This window comes from Gadus chalcogrammus, chromosome 4 (assembly GCF_026213295.1).
Source record: "Gadus chalcogrammus isolate NIFS_2021 chromosome 4, NIFS_Gcha_1.0, whole genome shotgun sequence".
Classification (NCBI taxonomy): Eukaryota; Metazoa; Chordata; class Actinopteri; order Gadiformes; family Gadidae; genus Gadus; species Gadus chalcogrammus.
Window position 1 is genome coordinate 20,870,825 of NC_079415.1, and position 13,015 is coordinate 20,883,839.

At 43.7% G+C, this 13,015-nt stretch overlaps 1 protein-coding gene across 1 annotated transcript; it reads right to left on the bottom strand.

Annotated features, from left to right (window-relative positions):
* Positions 1 to 8,379: 8,379 nt before the first annotated feature.
* Positions 8,380 to 9,184, bottom strand: LOC130381223 (uncharacterized; the record flags this gene model as incomplete). Its single annotated transcript, XM_056588702.1, has 1 exon — positions 8,380 to 9,184. A coding segment is annotated over one exon (792 nt), but the record flags the coding sequence as incomplete, so codon positions are not given.
* Between the last annotated feature and the right edge of the window lie 3,831 nt (positions 9,185 to 13,015).

A 13,015-nucleotide genomic window follows, 5' to 3' on the forward strand; every position in this document is an offset into this window, starting at 1 on the left:
AGATATGCACATTTATACAACCCCAATGATCAACAACTTCATCACCCCTGTTCCTCTGTCTGTTGCCATCATTCACTGTGTATGGGGAGAACACGATCTGGCACATAATTTTTGACCTCAGGAAGAACAGCACTCATCTGTGTATGAGATAGCTGATTGTGGATCAAATAAACAATTCAAATTCAATTCAATACATATACAGTATACACAAACCTAAATTGATACTGAAGCCAGACAGTTTCTGCATGGCCATTGACAAAACATGTTGGTTGACACCATCGCCGACTGCTGCATCTCCTATTAAATTAAAGATGAATACAGATGAAGAGTACAAGCAACCACATTATATGGCTATTGTGCTACACACTTAAGATTCAACTACAACAAGCGCAACAAATTCTGCACGTTACTGGATAAAGTAACGTGCGCTAAAACCTCATTATGCAATTTTGAGTAAAAATTCAGTTGATAATGCCTCTAATGAAAATAAATAAGTTATGCTGTTTTTTATACCTCTCAGCCTGCACCTGAATGGACTTGCCCAGTTAACATCATTCCTTTTATAGAATGAAATAAATTAACTGTCCTGTTCTTCTTCTTCAAACATGTTGAGAGAGAGGAGGAGGCTTGGACATTCAGAGTTACGGTCCAGGAGATTTTCTCTGAACAACTGACAAGCTTTCTGGGGGTCTACTTCAGTGGCCCATGCTAAAAAGAAGAAAAAAAAAAAAAAAGTTGTTGCAGGGAACTTCAAAAATTGTATGCCTTTCAGTGACATTTTGGAAGCCCAGCATTTTAAAGCAATATATTAACTGCAGGAACTGAAATCAATGTTCCTTTTAAACATTGATTTTTGAAGATCAATGCCCATTCTTAGGACAGACAAAAAAAATAATATATATATATATATATATATACCGTATTTTCCGGACTATAAGTCGCGTTTTTTTTGTAGTTTGGCTTGCCCTGCGACTTATATTTCTAAGCGACTTGTATGCCAAAATTGTGCGTACATAATCTTCGGCCGCAAGATGGCACCGTCATTCATTAGGCCTACAACTGAACGCTGCAAGCCTACTGCACCACCGAATAAATTATATTCTCGTCGTCATCGTCCTCAATGTCCTCCGGTTCAACCAAAGCTACCCCAGCCTTAGCTGCAATGTTGTGCAACATAGCTGTCACACATATCACAGCGCATGACTTGGCCGGCGAAAACTGGAGCCCTCCGCTGGACTTGTGAAGGCATCTAAAGCGCAACTTCCACCTCCCGATCGTGCTCTCAGGTTTAGGACCGCGGCGCATACGCGTCCGGTGGAATCCCGGCGTCACTGAATTCGCTATACTCTCAGAACTAAGAGTGGGACCGACACACCTATATTGCTATTGCAATTTTATTCAGTCTCTCTAGACTAAACGTTCTTGTTTAAATGTTTAAAAATAAATGCGACTTATACACCGATGCGACGTATATATGTTTTTTTCCTCGTCATGGAGCATTTTTTGACTGATGCGACTAATACTCGGGAGCGACGTATAGTCTGGAAAATACGGTATATATGTTAAGCTTGCTGGTAGTTCTACCAGGAGGACTCAAATCACGCGCAGCTGGCCGCCAATCACCATTCACCAACTACCAATCACCTGCCCGCACCTGCTCTATAAAGAGTAGTCTAACACATGTTCATTGCTGCTCAGGTCTTCGTTCGATGGACCTCCATCCACCCCACCACCACCAGGTCTGCCTCAGTCTACTTGTCCAGGGGAAGGCTCCGCCCCTGCTAGTCCTGGCAGGATACGCCGAGTCTGCACGTCATCCTGGATCAGTGACGGGGCTCATGCCAAAGATTTACCATGCAAAATATTCTCATGTCGTCATTGAAATAAATCCTGTTCATACTTATCGGTGATCGAGTCTTTATGGGAGAAATGTTAGTCGCGAGAATGACAAACAGACAAATCATGACTAGTGATTATATTTCACATATTTCTTTCTGCATATAGGCTCCACCATCATACAAAGTCATATCAAATCAGAACCCTAAAAAGTATCTAGCTCTGCTATGATTTCTACTGTGATTATAAATGTGCAGCACATGCTGATGCAGCCACTTTAAATGTTATTCACCTTACTCAGAACATGAACCTGAACTATACGTCTTACCCGTCACCACATGTGCTTGCATGAGATGGGAGGACACAAATTGGGAACGATGCAAGACAAATTGGGCAAACCTACAAAAAAAGAAAATCAATATTTTTAAAACAGATCAAATATTTTATGAGAAAAGCTGGTTAATGAACGTCTTTCAGAGATGTGATATTTGCTAGATACAGGATATATTCCTATGCTAAATAATGAGTACATAAATGCGTGTGTCCCTGTACAAAAGGTAAGTTTGGTGAGATATTATACCCTACAGCTTCACACAACTGTAAGCATCATGTCATTATGTCCCAAAACATCTGCTACCTTGCTTCCCATGGTGAAAAAAAGAATAAGGCTATATTACTGATTTGCAAAGTTGCATGAAAATACATCAATTACCTCTGAGGATTCTCCGTTCCATGTGGTAGGCGAGACTGGCTGCTCAATAATAGGAGAATCATCAAGAGGTGTCTCACATTCACTCTCCTTAAAAGAAAAAAAGAGCTAGTGCCATAGACTTCGAAATAGTAATTTGCACAAGCTAAAGTATTACATGTTCATTTGTAAGAGAAACATTTGAATAACAGCTTACAATCAATGTGCCATTGCATCCTTCCACATGGAGCGGCAAAAGCTGCAAAGGCATTTGACTGCCACATGTGATGCAGCTTGACTGAGGCATCTTTGCAAACTCAGCTGAGTCATAGGGGAGGGGTTCAGTTGAGAGCTGCTCCTATAAACTATAAACATTGTGTTCTTCCCATTGTTGGAAGCGGATTTAAGCAACCTCGTGGAGTACCCCTCGGACTCAGTTGGAATGATGCTCTACTTGCGACTTCCGCTACCACCTATTTTGAAATGTAAAGAGGAACAACACAAATGTCCTTTAAAACCTTGTTAACATGCATACATTCATTTCACATACTAGTGGTGTTTACCACTTGGAGTGATATTAATGGTATTTCAAAGTAGGATGCCGCATAACACATCTCTGGGGCTTTGAATGTGAAAAACATTAAAGGCTATATTTCCCCATCATTGGTAATTGAGATTAAATGTTACCTGTAGCCTTGTAGAACATCCAGCCTCCTTTTAAGGTTTTAAGTTTGGGAAATACCCCCTCAAGTAGAGCCACAATCTTTAAAACAAAGTGAAATATGATTCATAATATAGAAAGTTATTTACATTTTTAATCATTGAGCAATCAACAATATTGTATATATGATTACCTCACTGTGTATGAGGTTGTCTGGTATACTGAGCAGAGGCGGAGTGGCCGTCGGGACGATCGGGAGATTTCCCGGTCGGCCGACGGCCAGCGAGGTCAGGTGGACCGGCCCACAATTGTGTAGCGGCCTGCGAAGTCAGTTGGACCGGCCCACAGTTGTGAGCGGCCGCGAGGCGTCTGCAAGCCGGCCCTGAGCATAATTTTTTCCCGTCAAGACACCGTGAAATTCCCCGAAATAAACAATATATGTCTCGAGAACATCCAACCAATATTTATACCACTTGCTTACTCTGTCTCATTCATGTTTTTTTTTTGTTGTTGTTTTTTTCTTACTTCATTTAATTCTTCATTATTCAGGCGTTACAGAACTTTCATGGCCATAAATAAATAATACGAACTACAGTTTACTTTAATTTGTTTGTTCTTGAATTGACGTAGAATGGAGCAAAGACTCCTGGGATTGGGAAATGCGTTTATCCAATAAACAGCTTTCAGGTCAAGTCCATTTTCGGAAATGTAGGGGAATATATGAGCGGCCCCACGTCTAATGGCATGACCCTAAAGACGCGTCAGACAGAGAAGGCGAACAAGTTCGTGGTTGCTTGCTTTTGCTTGTTGTGGCACTCATGGAAGGCAAGAAGAGAAAAGAGAAAGGAGGGGCTGAAAAGGCCAGAATAAAGAAGAGGCGGATGCTGGAGGGGGATGCATCTAAGTAGCCAGAGCTCCACCATTGACGTTATTGCTAGGCGGGAGCTAGCTCAAGCTGCTAGTCAAATGTGTATGTGCTGGCTGGTATATTTCAGACGAATTAATGACTTAACTGATCTTTCTCTTTGAACTGATGGAGAATATGTTAACAGATTTGGAACATGTAGTAGTAGTCGTGTCAGCACGTTACACCGGTATTACCGAGCATAAACGGTATAAACTTTGAAACTAGGTCAACCGCCATCTTCTTCGTCAACTCTCCTCTCACACTCGGTGACAGCGTCTTATAACGTTCTATATATAATAGTATAATATAATTTTATAGATAATATCACGGCCAAAAGCTCTGTGCTCCTCCGGATGGCTGTAGTGCGGGGTGCACTACGGCCAGATCCGAAGTGCTTTTGTTTACCGGCGTTGCTATGGTTACCGGTCTTGTAAGGAAGTGCGCCAATTCTCGGAGCGCCTATTCTCTTCCGCACAGAGCAGAACTGTGGCCTATTTTACAAATTTTTATTTTTATTATTTTTATTTATTTTTTATTACAAAAAAAAACAAAAAAACTGTGTTGCGGGGGGGGGGGGGCGGACCGGGGAGGATTCTCCCGGAGGCTATTAGTGCCCCACTCCGCCCCTGATACTGAGCATCCTCTTTCCCAGGCCAGCATATGCATGTTCTAGCCCTTTGGAGTGAACTGGCTGGGCCCCGAAAGGACATACATATTAAAATCTGTCCTTTTAACAACGCAGGGGGCAGGAGCAGGAGAAGTGAATCTTTTTTTCCCTCTTGGCTGCTCACCAAACATACTCGGAAATTGCCTGATGTGGAGAATAACAAAATGAATTGTGATGAAAGCCAGAATAAATCTAGAGCAAGATTGTTCCATAATAAAAACGTATGGCTTTAGTTTATGGTTTTATATGCCATGTTTCCAATCATTGGAATTTATTAATTGCAAAATAAAAGCATAAAATACACTGGTGCTGTTCGGTAACTTTACAGTCAACGGGTTCACGATATTCAAGAGACCAATAGACCAATATGCCAATACATCACAAGTTTAACTTAATACCAAAGTCGTGGTTGGACTGATTCATCTTTCGCGAAGCATTACTATATATATATATATATATATATATATATATATATATATATATATATATATATATATATATATATATATATATATATTTTTTTTTTTATTGTCATATATTATAATAAATAGTGTTTGGGATCCCCACGAGGCCGGCGACTGTAAGTAACATCACAGGTTCACATGAATTGTAATTTGACAAGCAGCATACGAGGACATTGAGAAATCCAGACGGAAAATGTCTAAAACCATCAGCCATGATATTGATGGATATTGAGTAAATTTGTAAAATGGTGGGCGAGCTCAAATATCAGAAGCACAAACATCAAAAGGATACAAACCATGAACTAATGAATTGTGAAATATAGATATAGTAAATTTATTTATTCACTTTTGCATGGCCTGCCTCACCCTATCATTATTGGTCACAGGTTGGGCACTGTCTCCAGCCCTGACTGGTGTGCTCACTGCCCTGACTGGTGGTTGGTTTACTCTGCCCATGTGCGACGAGGTGGAAGCAGCAGGCGCGGACAGCTCCCTGGCTAACAATTGCACAAAAGCCCATGCTGCTACCTCGGCTTGAGGCGATAGACCCTGTCACACAGCCACGTTATTTTCACTCATGTTAATTTCGTATCAAGATGTAGTAGCGGAAGAGCACAATAAGCATGAGGAAACAGGCTACAATAAGAATGTTTCAAATCATTCTTGAACTAACTTACTGACCTGACGTTAAAACTTAGCAAGAGCATTAATTGATGGTCCAAGAACATTTCACGACTAAAGACAAGAGGGTAACTAGCTTAATTAGTAAAGTTCACTTGCACTTGAATCGTGATTGCCATTCCCAGACGCCATGTTGAGGCTGAACTCTTACCAGTCAAGTATCTATAAAGAAAGGTCAAGTCCGGATAACTATTTCTTTTTTTAGTTTACCGAAAAGCAACGCAAAATGCGCAGAGAAAATGCTGTGCTCTGGCCTTGCTGAGGTACCCCTCGTGGGAAAGCAGTCATGTGATTGGCTGAAAACAAAGGAGGCATCTGATTGGCTACAGAGAGTTCCTTGTTGAAAAAAATGCATTTGTGAATCCAGCCACGTCAGGAGAGTCTCAAAAATCCACATATAAATACAGACCGTTTCACACACAAATGCAAACAAGTTCACAAATGAAAAACGTCTTGTAAATTCAAATTTAACAGTTTGTACATAAATGTAACAACATCCAAATACATTTTTGATGAAAATTGCAAATCCTATTTTAATTAATCTATTTATGGATTTATATGACCTTTATTTAAAATAAGACATATTTGTGTGTGGAACAGAAATGTGTTTGTGAAATTATTTTTGTTTATAGATTTATTTTACATTTATACATGCCGATATCCATTTGTGTGTGCATTGAAATGTATTTGTGAGAAGAGAGTAATTTATATATAAATCACAAAATACATTTGTGAATCCTTCTCTGTGCATTAATTAATAATGAGACTGTTCTGACTCCATACAAAACTACCTGCAAAAAAACCCACAGCTGAGACTTGCGGGAGCAGATTCGAGCAGTTGTCAAATGGATTTGTGCTCGCTCATTAAAATGCTGAATTAACATAGCATTCTTTATCATTTTATTTGTGAGGACATTTTTCACAGATTTGTCCAACTTCTGATGGATTAGTTCAAATATGGGTTTACGAATGCACACCTTTTGGGCATGTTTTCAGATTATGAAACACGGGTGTGCGAATGTGTTTAGCACCAACTGCGCTGCAATAATTGTAGCAAAAGGATTTGCGCACCTGTAACACAGATTTGCATGCTCGTAGACCCTATTTTGTGTTTACAATGGCATAAAAAATATTTATGACTACAAATGTACTGTTACACATTTGTGACTTTAGAGTACACATGCAAAAAAATATATACAACTTCAAATTTACTGTGACTTTAGTCTACGCATTCAAATTCTGCAGTTACAGGTGCTAAAGACTTTTGCTACAATAATACCTTCATAAACTTCACCCATTTCCATTAAGCTTTGTATCGTTAGAAACCCACTCATATTTTTGAATGGTCGTGCATCATTCCCTTATTTTCTGGGGAGACTGGAGAGATCTGTATCGATCTCCAACACTTCCTGTTTAAGATGACGCAATATGACGATTTTTGCGTAGAAGTAAATACGAAGTGTAAGAGGGGAGGATTCTCGTAAGACTACAAGCACTAGTCCCACCCATAGATATATATATTAACTAGATGCATGTACGTCCACACCAGAAGCGAATTAAGCTACCAAATCGCCGGAAGTCATTCACTTTCTATGGGCCAGAGCGACCAAAGTGACCAAAGCGACCAACGCTACCAGCGGCCAAAGTTGAGCGACCAGAGCGTCCAAAAAAAGTTGAAAACTGTTGAACTTTATGCAAATTACTATGACGCGTTTCAGCGGCAGAACATTGACAGCCAATCGGAATGTAGACGCTCTTCGCTTGCGTGGATCCCAGGGAACACCGGCAGGCACTTTGGTTCCTACCTACCTTTATTCACTCACTGTACAAAATTTCGGCTGAATTATTAATCGTTGCTGTAACTGAGCAACCGGTGTTGTACGATCCAACCCTTTTTCACTTCAGAGATCGCAACGCCAAGGCTCTGGCCTGGGCGGAGGTGTCACGCGTGGTTGGTTGGTCTGGTGAGTGAGTTAATGAAACGTTTGAGATTATTGTAAAATAGGCGCCATACATGCCTGTTAACCGAGATCCTAGCATACTAATCTTCCTTGCTCTGAATGGGACGATATCGTTTTCAAATATCGAAAATACATACGTTGTGCAAAGGAATAATACGTTGTGCAAAGGAATAATGCACGCGTAATAATGACCAAACCAATCTAACCAACCAATCGCGTGTAGCATGCTTTAAACAAAACAAAAAAAGTTTTTGAAATCGTCACATTTACATTTACATTTAGGGCATTTAGCAGACGCTTTTATCCAAAGCGACTTACAATAAGTACATTTGTCATAAGAAGTGCATCAATATATCGCTGTCGGTATAGAAAGGATGTTCATAGAACCAAGTGCAAGTACCACAATCGCTAGGTCAATCAATTCCCCGTGTTACAGCCATGATAGCAGCTACTGCATTTGCTACACAGTTAAGTACTATAATACAATACAATACAGTGTACAATGGTGGCCAGAAGTGGGAGGGTGGCTATGCAGAGTCGAGGTGGACTCTGAACAGGTGAGTCTTGAGTCTTTTTCGGAAGATAGTGAGCAACTCTGCGGTCCTGAGAGCGGCAGGGAGCTCGTTCCACCACTGAGGTCCCAAAACCAAGAAAAGTTGTGACTTTGCTGAACGGCCTTTGCTAGCTCTTAGCGATGGCGGTTCCAGACGTCGAGCTGAGGTAGTTGAGCGGAGGGATCGAGCTAGGGTGTGTGGCTTTAGCAATGCTTGGAGGTAGGCAGGGGCAGTTCCATCGACTGCCTTGTATGCCAGTACCATCGTCTTAAATTTGATGCAAGCTACTACAGGGAGCCAGTGGAGGTCCCGGAAGAGGGGGGTCACATGGGAGAACTTCGGTAGGTTGAACACGAGGCGCGCTGCCGCATTCTGGATGCGCTGCAAAGGTTTAATCGCAGAGGCAGGAAGTCCAGCCAGGAGTGAGTTGCAGTAGTCGAGGCGGGAGATGACCAGTGATTGGAATAGAAGCTGAGCTGCTTCCCTTGTGAGGAAGGGCTGGATTCTGCGGATGTTGTAAAGTGCAAATCTGCAGGATCGGGCGACCGCAGTGATGTTTGCAGTGCAGGATAATTGATTGTCCACAACCACACCGAGGTTTCTGGCAGTTGGAGAGGGAGATACAGTGATGTTCTCGACGGTGACCAGTAAGTCCATGTGTTGGCAGTCTTTCCCTGGGATTAGGAGGAGCTCGGTTTTGTTGAGGTTAAGCCTCAGGTGATGGGCAGTTGTCCAGGTGCTGACGTCCACCAGACATTCCGATATGTGTGTTGCAATCAGGGTTTTCTCAGATGAGGGGAAAGAGAGAAATAGCTGAGTGTCGTCAGCATAGCAGTGATAGGAAAAGCTGTGTGATGCAATTACCGAGCCCAGAGACCTGGTATAGAGGGAGAACAGAAGAGGCCCCAGTACAGAGCCTTGAGGGACACCAGTTTCAAGCGTGCAAGGTTTGGACAAGGAGCCATTCCATGTCACTTGATAGGTGCGGTTTGTCAGGTAGGATGTGAACCAGGAAAGAGCAGATTCAGCGATGCCAAGTTCGGCAAGAGTGGCAAGAAGGATCTGGGGTCTCATTTATAAACGTTGCGTACGCACAAAACGGGGCTGAAAGTTGCGTACGTGACTTTTCACGCCAAGGTTGTGATCTATAAAAAAACTTGGCGGGAGAATGTGCGCAGCCCTAAGCAAACTCTGACCCATGCGTACGCGTGGTTTGGAGGAAAAGGCGAAATGGCGACACAGATGGTTTGGTGGTGAACTGAAGTCAGACTGAAGAAATGTAGAGGGAGTAGAACGATTATGTTTTATCATCCCCCTTCATAAGTTTAATTTCAACCCGTATCATGTGTTAAATTATAGTAAGGCCTAATCAGAATAATTTTAGCCAACTGCGTTATTTCTCAGTTTTAGCTCCAGAAACATCTCCTTAGAATCGAAATTAAAATAAAAATTCTCTATAGGCCTATTTAATCCCGTCACTCAATACTGTCCACTACCGGATCGCAGGAGGAGGAGAGGACGGCGCGACTGCATGGAATAAAGCATCTGTCCAACATGTGTCAATAACATAATAATTTTATGAGACACTGTAAACACATAATCATAATCAAATGTCAATTAAATCCCAAGTGTGGAAAATCAAGCCACACCCTCATCACAATCTTTATATTATAGTCCGTTCCTCTTGATGCTTTTCATGACAAATCAGGCATTCAAAAGGGGTTATATTCAAGAACATTTTACGTGGGTGATTACAAACTGATTAACCAAGCTGTTATCGGTCAGTTTTATTACCGTAACCCTAGAAATACAGGGGTGAGCCCAGTGCGTAATGCTGCACCATGGCACTGCTGGCACTGTTGGAGGACCATGCAAATGGCATGATTCGGAGGGAGAGGGTCTTCAAGATTCAAGATTCAAGATAATTTATTGTCATTTCAGCCATATACACACTATACAGTGAAATGAAATAGCGTTTCCCAAGAACATAAGGTGCAACATAGAGCGACAATAATAACAAAAAATCAACAACAACAACAACATGCTACATATAACTGCAAACCAGTAAAGTGACTGTGTGGAATTTGTAGTGCGGGAATATAAATATAAATATGACTGTGTCTGAGTAGTGCGGGAATATAAATATGAATATAATAAATATGAATATAAAGCAATAGTGCAATAGCGCATAAACCACGGGTAACAGAGATGATCAGATCTGTCCCTTAGAGTTGAGGAGTCGGATGGCCTGGGGGAAGAAGCTGTACTGTAGTCTGGTTGTGGCGGACCGGATGCTCCGGTACCTTCTGCCAGACGGAAGGGGGGAGAAGAATTTGTGTGAGGGGTGGGAGGGGTCATCCACAATGCTGGTTGCCTTGCGGATGCAGCGAGTGGTGTAAATGTCTGAGATGGAGGGGAGAGAGACGCCAATGATCTTCTCAGCTGTCCTCACTACTCGCTGCAGGTTCTTGCGGTCAAGTTTGGTGCAGTTTCCGAACCAGGCAGTGATGCAGCTACCCAGGATGCTCTCTATGGTCCCTCTGTAAAAAGTGGTGAGAATGGGGGGTGGGAGGTGGGCTCTCTTCAGCCTTCTCAGGAAGTGGAGGCGCTGCTGGGCTTTCTTAATTGTGGAGCCGGTGTTGACCAGGTTAAGCTCTCGGCCAGGTGGACACCAAGGAATTTGGTGTTCTTCACGATCTCCACCGGGGAGCCATCAACGTCCAGCGGCTCGTGGTCCCTCTGTGCTCTCCTGAAGTCAACAACAATCTCTTTAGATTTGTCTACGTTCAGGGACAGGTTGTTGACTTTGCACCAGGTTAGCAGTTGTTTCACCTCCTCTCTGTAAGCTGACTCGTCGTTCTTTTCTATCAGACCCACCACGGTCGTATCGTCGGCGAACTTGATGATGTGATTCGAGCCGTGTAGCGCCGTGCAGTCGTGCGTCAGTAGTGTGAACAGCAGTGGACTGAGCACACAGCCTTGAGGGGCCCCTGTGCTCAGAGTGGTGGTGTTGGAGGTGTTTTTCCCGATCCGGACTGTCTGGGGTCTCCCCGTCAGAAAGTCCAAGATCCAGTTGCAGAGGGAGATGTTCAGGCCCAGCAAGTCCAGCTTCGTGTTCAGGTGCTGGGGGACGATTGTGTTGAATGCTGAACTGAAGTCTATGAACAGCATTCTAACATATGTGTCCTTTTTTTCCAGGTGGGTGAGTGCTAGGTGGAGGGTGGTTGAGATGGCGTCATCGGTAGAGCGGTTTGCTCGATACGCAAACTGCAGGGGGTCTAGGGTGGGAGGCAGGAGGCTCTTTATGTGCCTCAGGATCAGCCTCTCAAAGCACTTCATGATGGTAGAAGTGAGTGCAATGGGGCGGTAGTCGTTGAGGCAGGACACAGGTGACTTTTTTGGCACAGGGACAATGGTGGTAGTTTTGAAGCACGATGGGACGTTGGCACTGCTCAGGGAGATGTTGAAGATGTCCGTGAGAACATCTGTCAGCTGGTCTGCACATCCTTTGAGCACACTCCCGGGACTAATGTCTGGGCCAGCAGCCTTACGCGGATTCACTCTGCGCAGTGACTTTTTCACCTCAGCCGTGGTCAGACGTAGCACTTGTTCGTCGGGAGAGGGAATGTTCTTCTCCGCCACCACATCATTTTTTGCTTCAAACCGGGCGTAGAACACGTTCAGCGCATCAGGCAATGAGGCATCGCTGTCACAGGCTGGTGTAGATGTCCTGTAGTTGGTGATGGCTTGGATGCCCTGCCATAGCTGCCGTGTGTCTCCACTGTCTCTGAAGTGGCCGTGGATTTTCTGAGCATGTGCACGCTTAGCGTCCCTGATAGCCCGGGCCAGTATTGCCCTCGCTATGCTCAGAGCCTCCTTATCACCTGCTCTGAAGGCTATGTCTCGGGCTCTCATCAGTGCACGTACCTCTGCAGTCATCCATGGCTTCTGGTTGGAGCGTGTGGTGATGGACTTGGTGATAGTGACGTCATCAGTGCACTTACTGATGTAACCAGTCACTGATGCTGTGTACTCCTCCAGGTCAATGAAGCCGTTGGTGGTTGCTGCTTCCCTAAACATATGCCAGTCGGTGCACTCAAAACAGTCCTGGAGGGCAGAGTTGGCTCCTGCTGGCCAGGTTTTCACCAGTTTCTTGGCTGGTCTGGAGCGTCTGACGAGCGGTCTGTATGCTGGGATCAGCTTGACGGAGATGTGATCTGAGTATCCGAGGTGGGGGCGGGGCTCAGCCCGGTACGCACCAATTATGTTGGTGTAAACAAGGTCCAGCATGCTCGCCCCTCTCGTCGCAAAATCCACATGTTGATGAAATTTAGGAAGCACGGTTTTGAGATTTGCATGGTTGAAATCTCCAGCGACAATGAGCAGTCCTTCTGGGTGAGTGTTTTGGAGATCGCTAATGGCTCCGTAAAGTGCGGCCAGTGCATCCTTAGCATTTGCACTGGGGGGAATGTAAACAGCTACCACATGCAGGGAGGAGAACTCTCGTGGCAAATAAAAGGGTCTACATCCCACAACCGCGTATTCCACCAGCGATGAACAGTACTTTGAGACTAGGGCAGAGTTGTTGCACCAGTC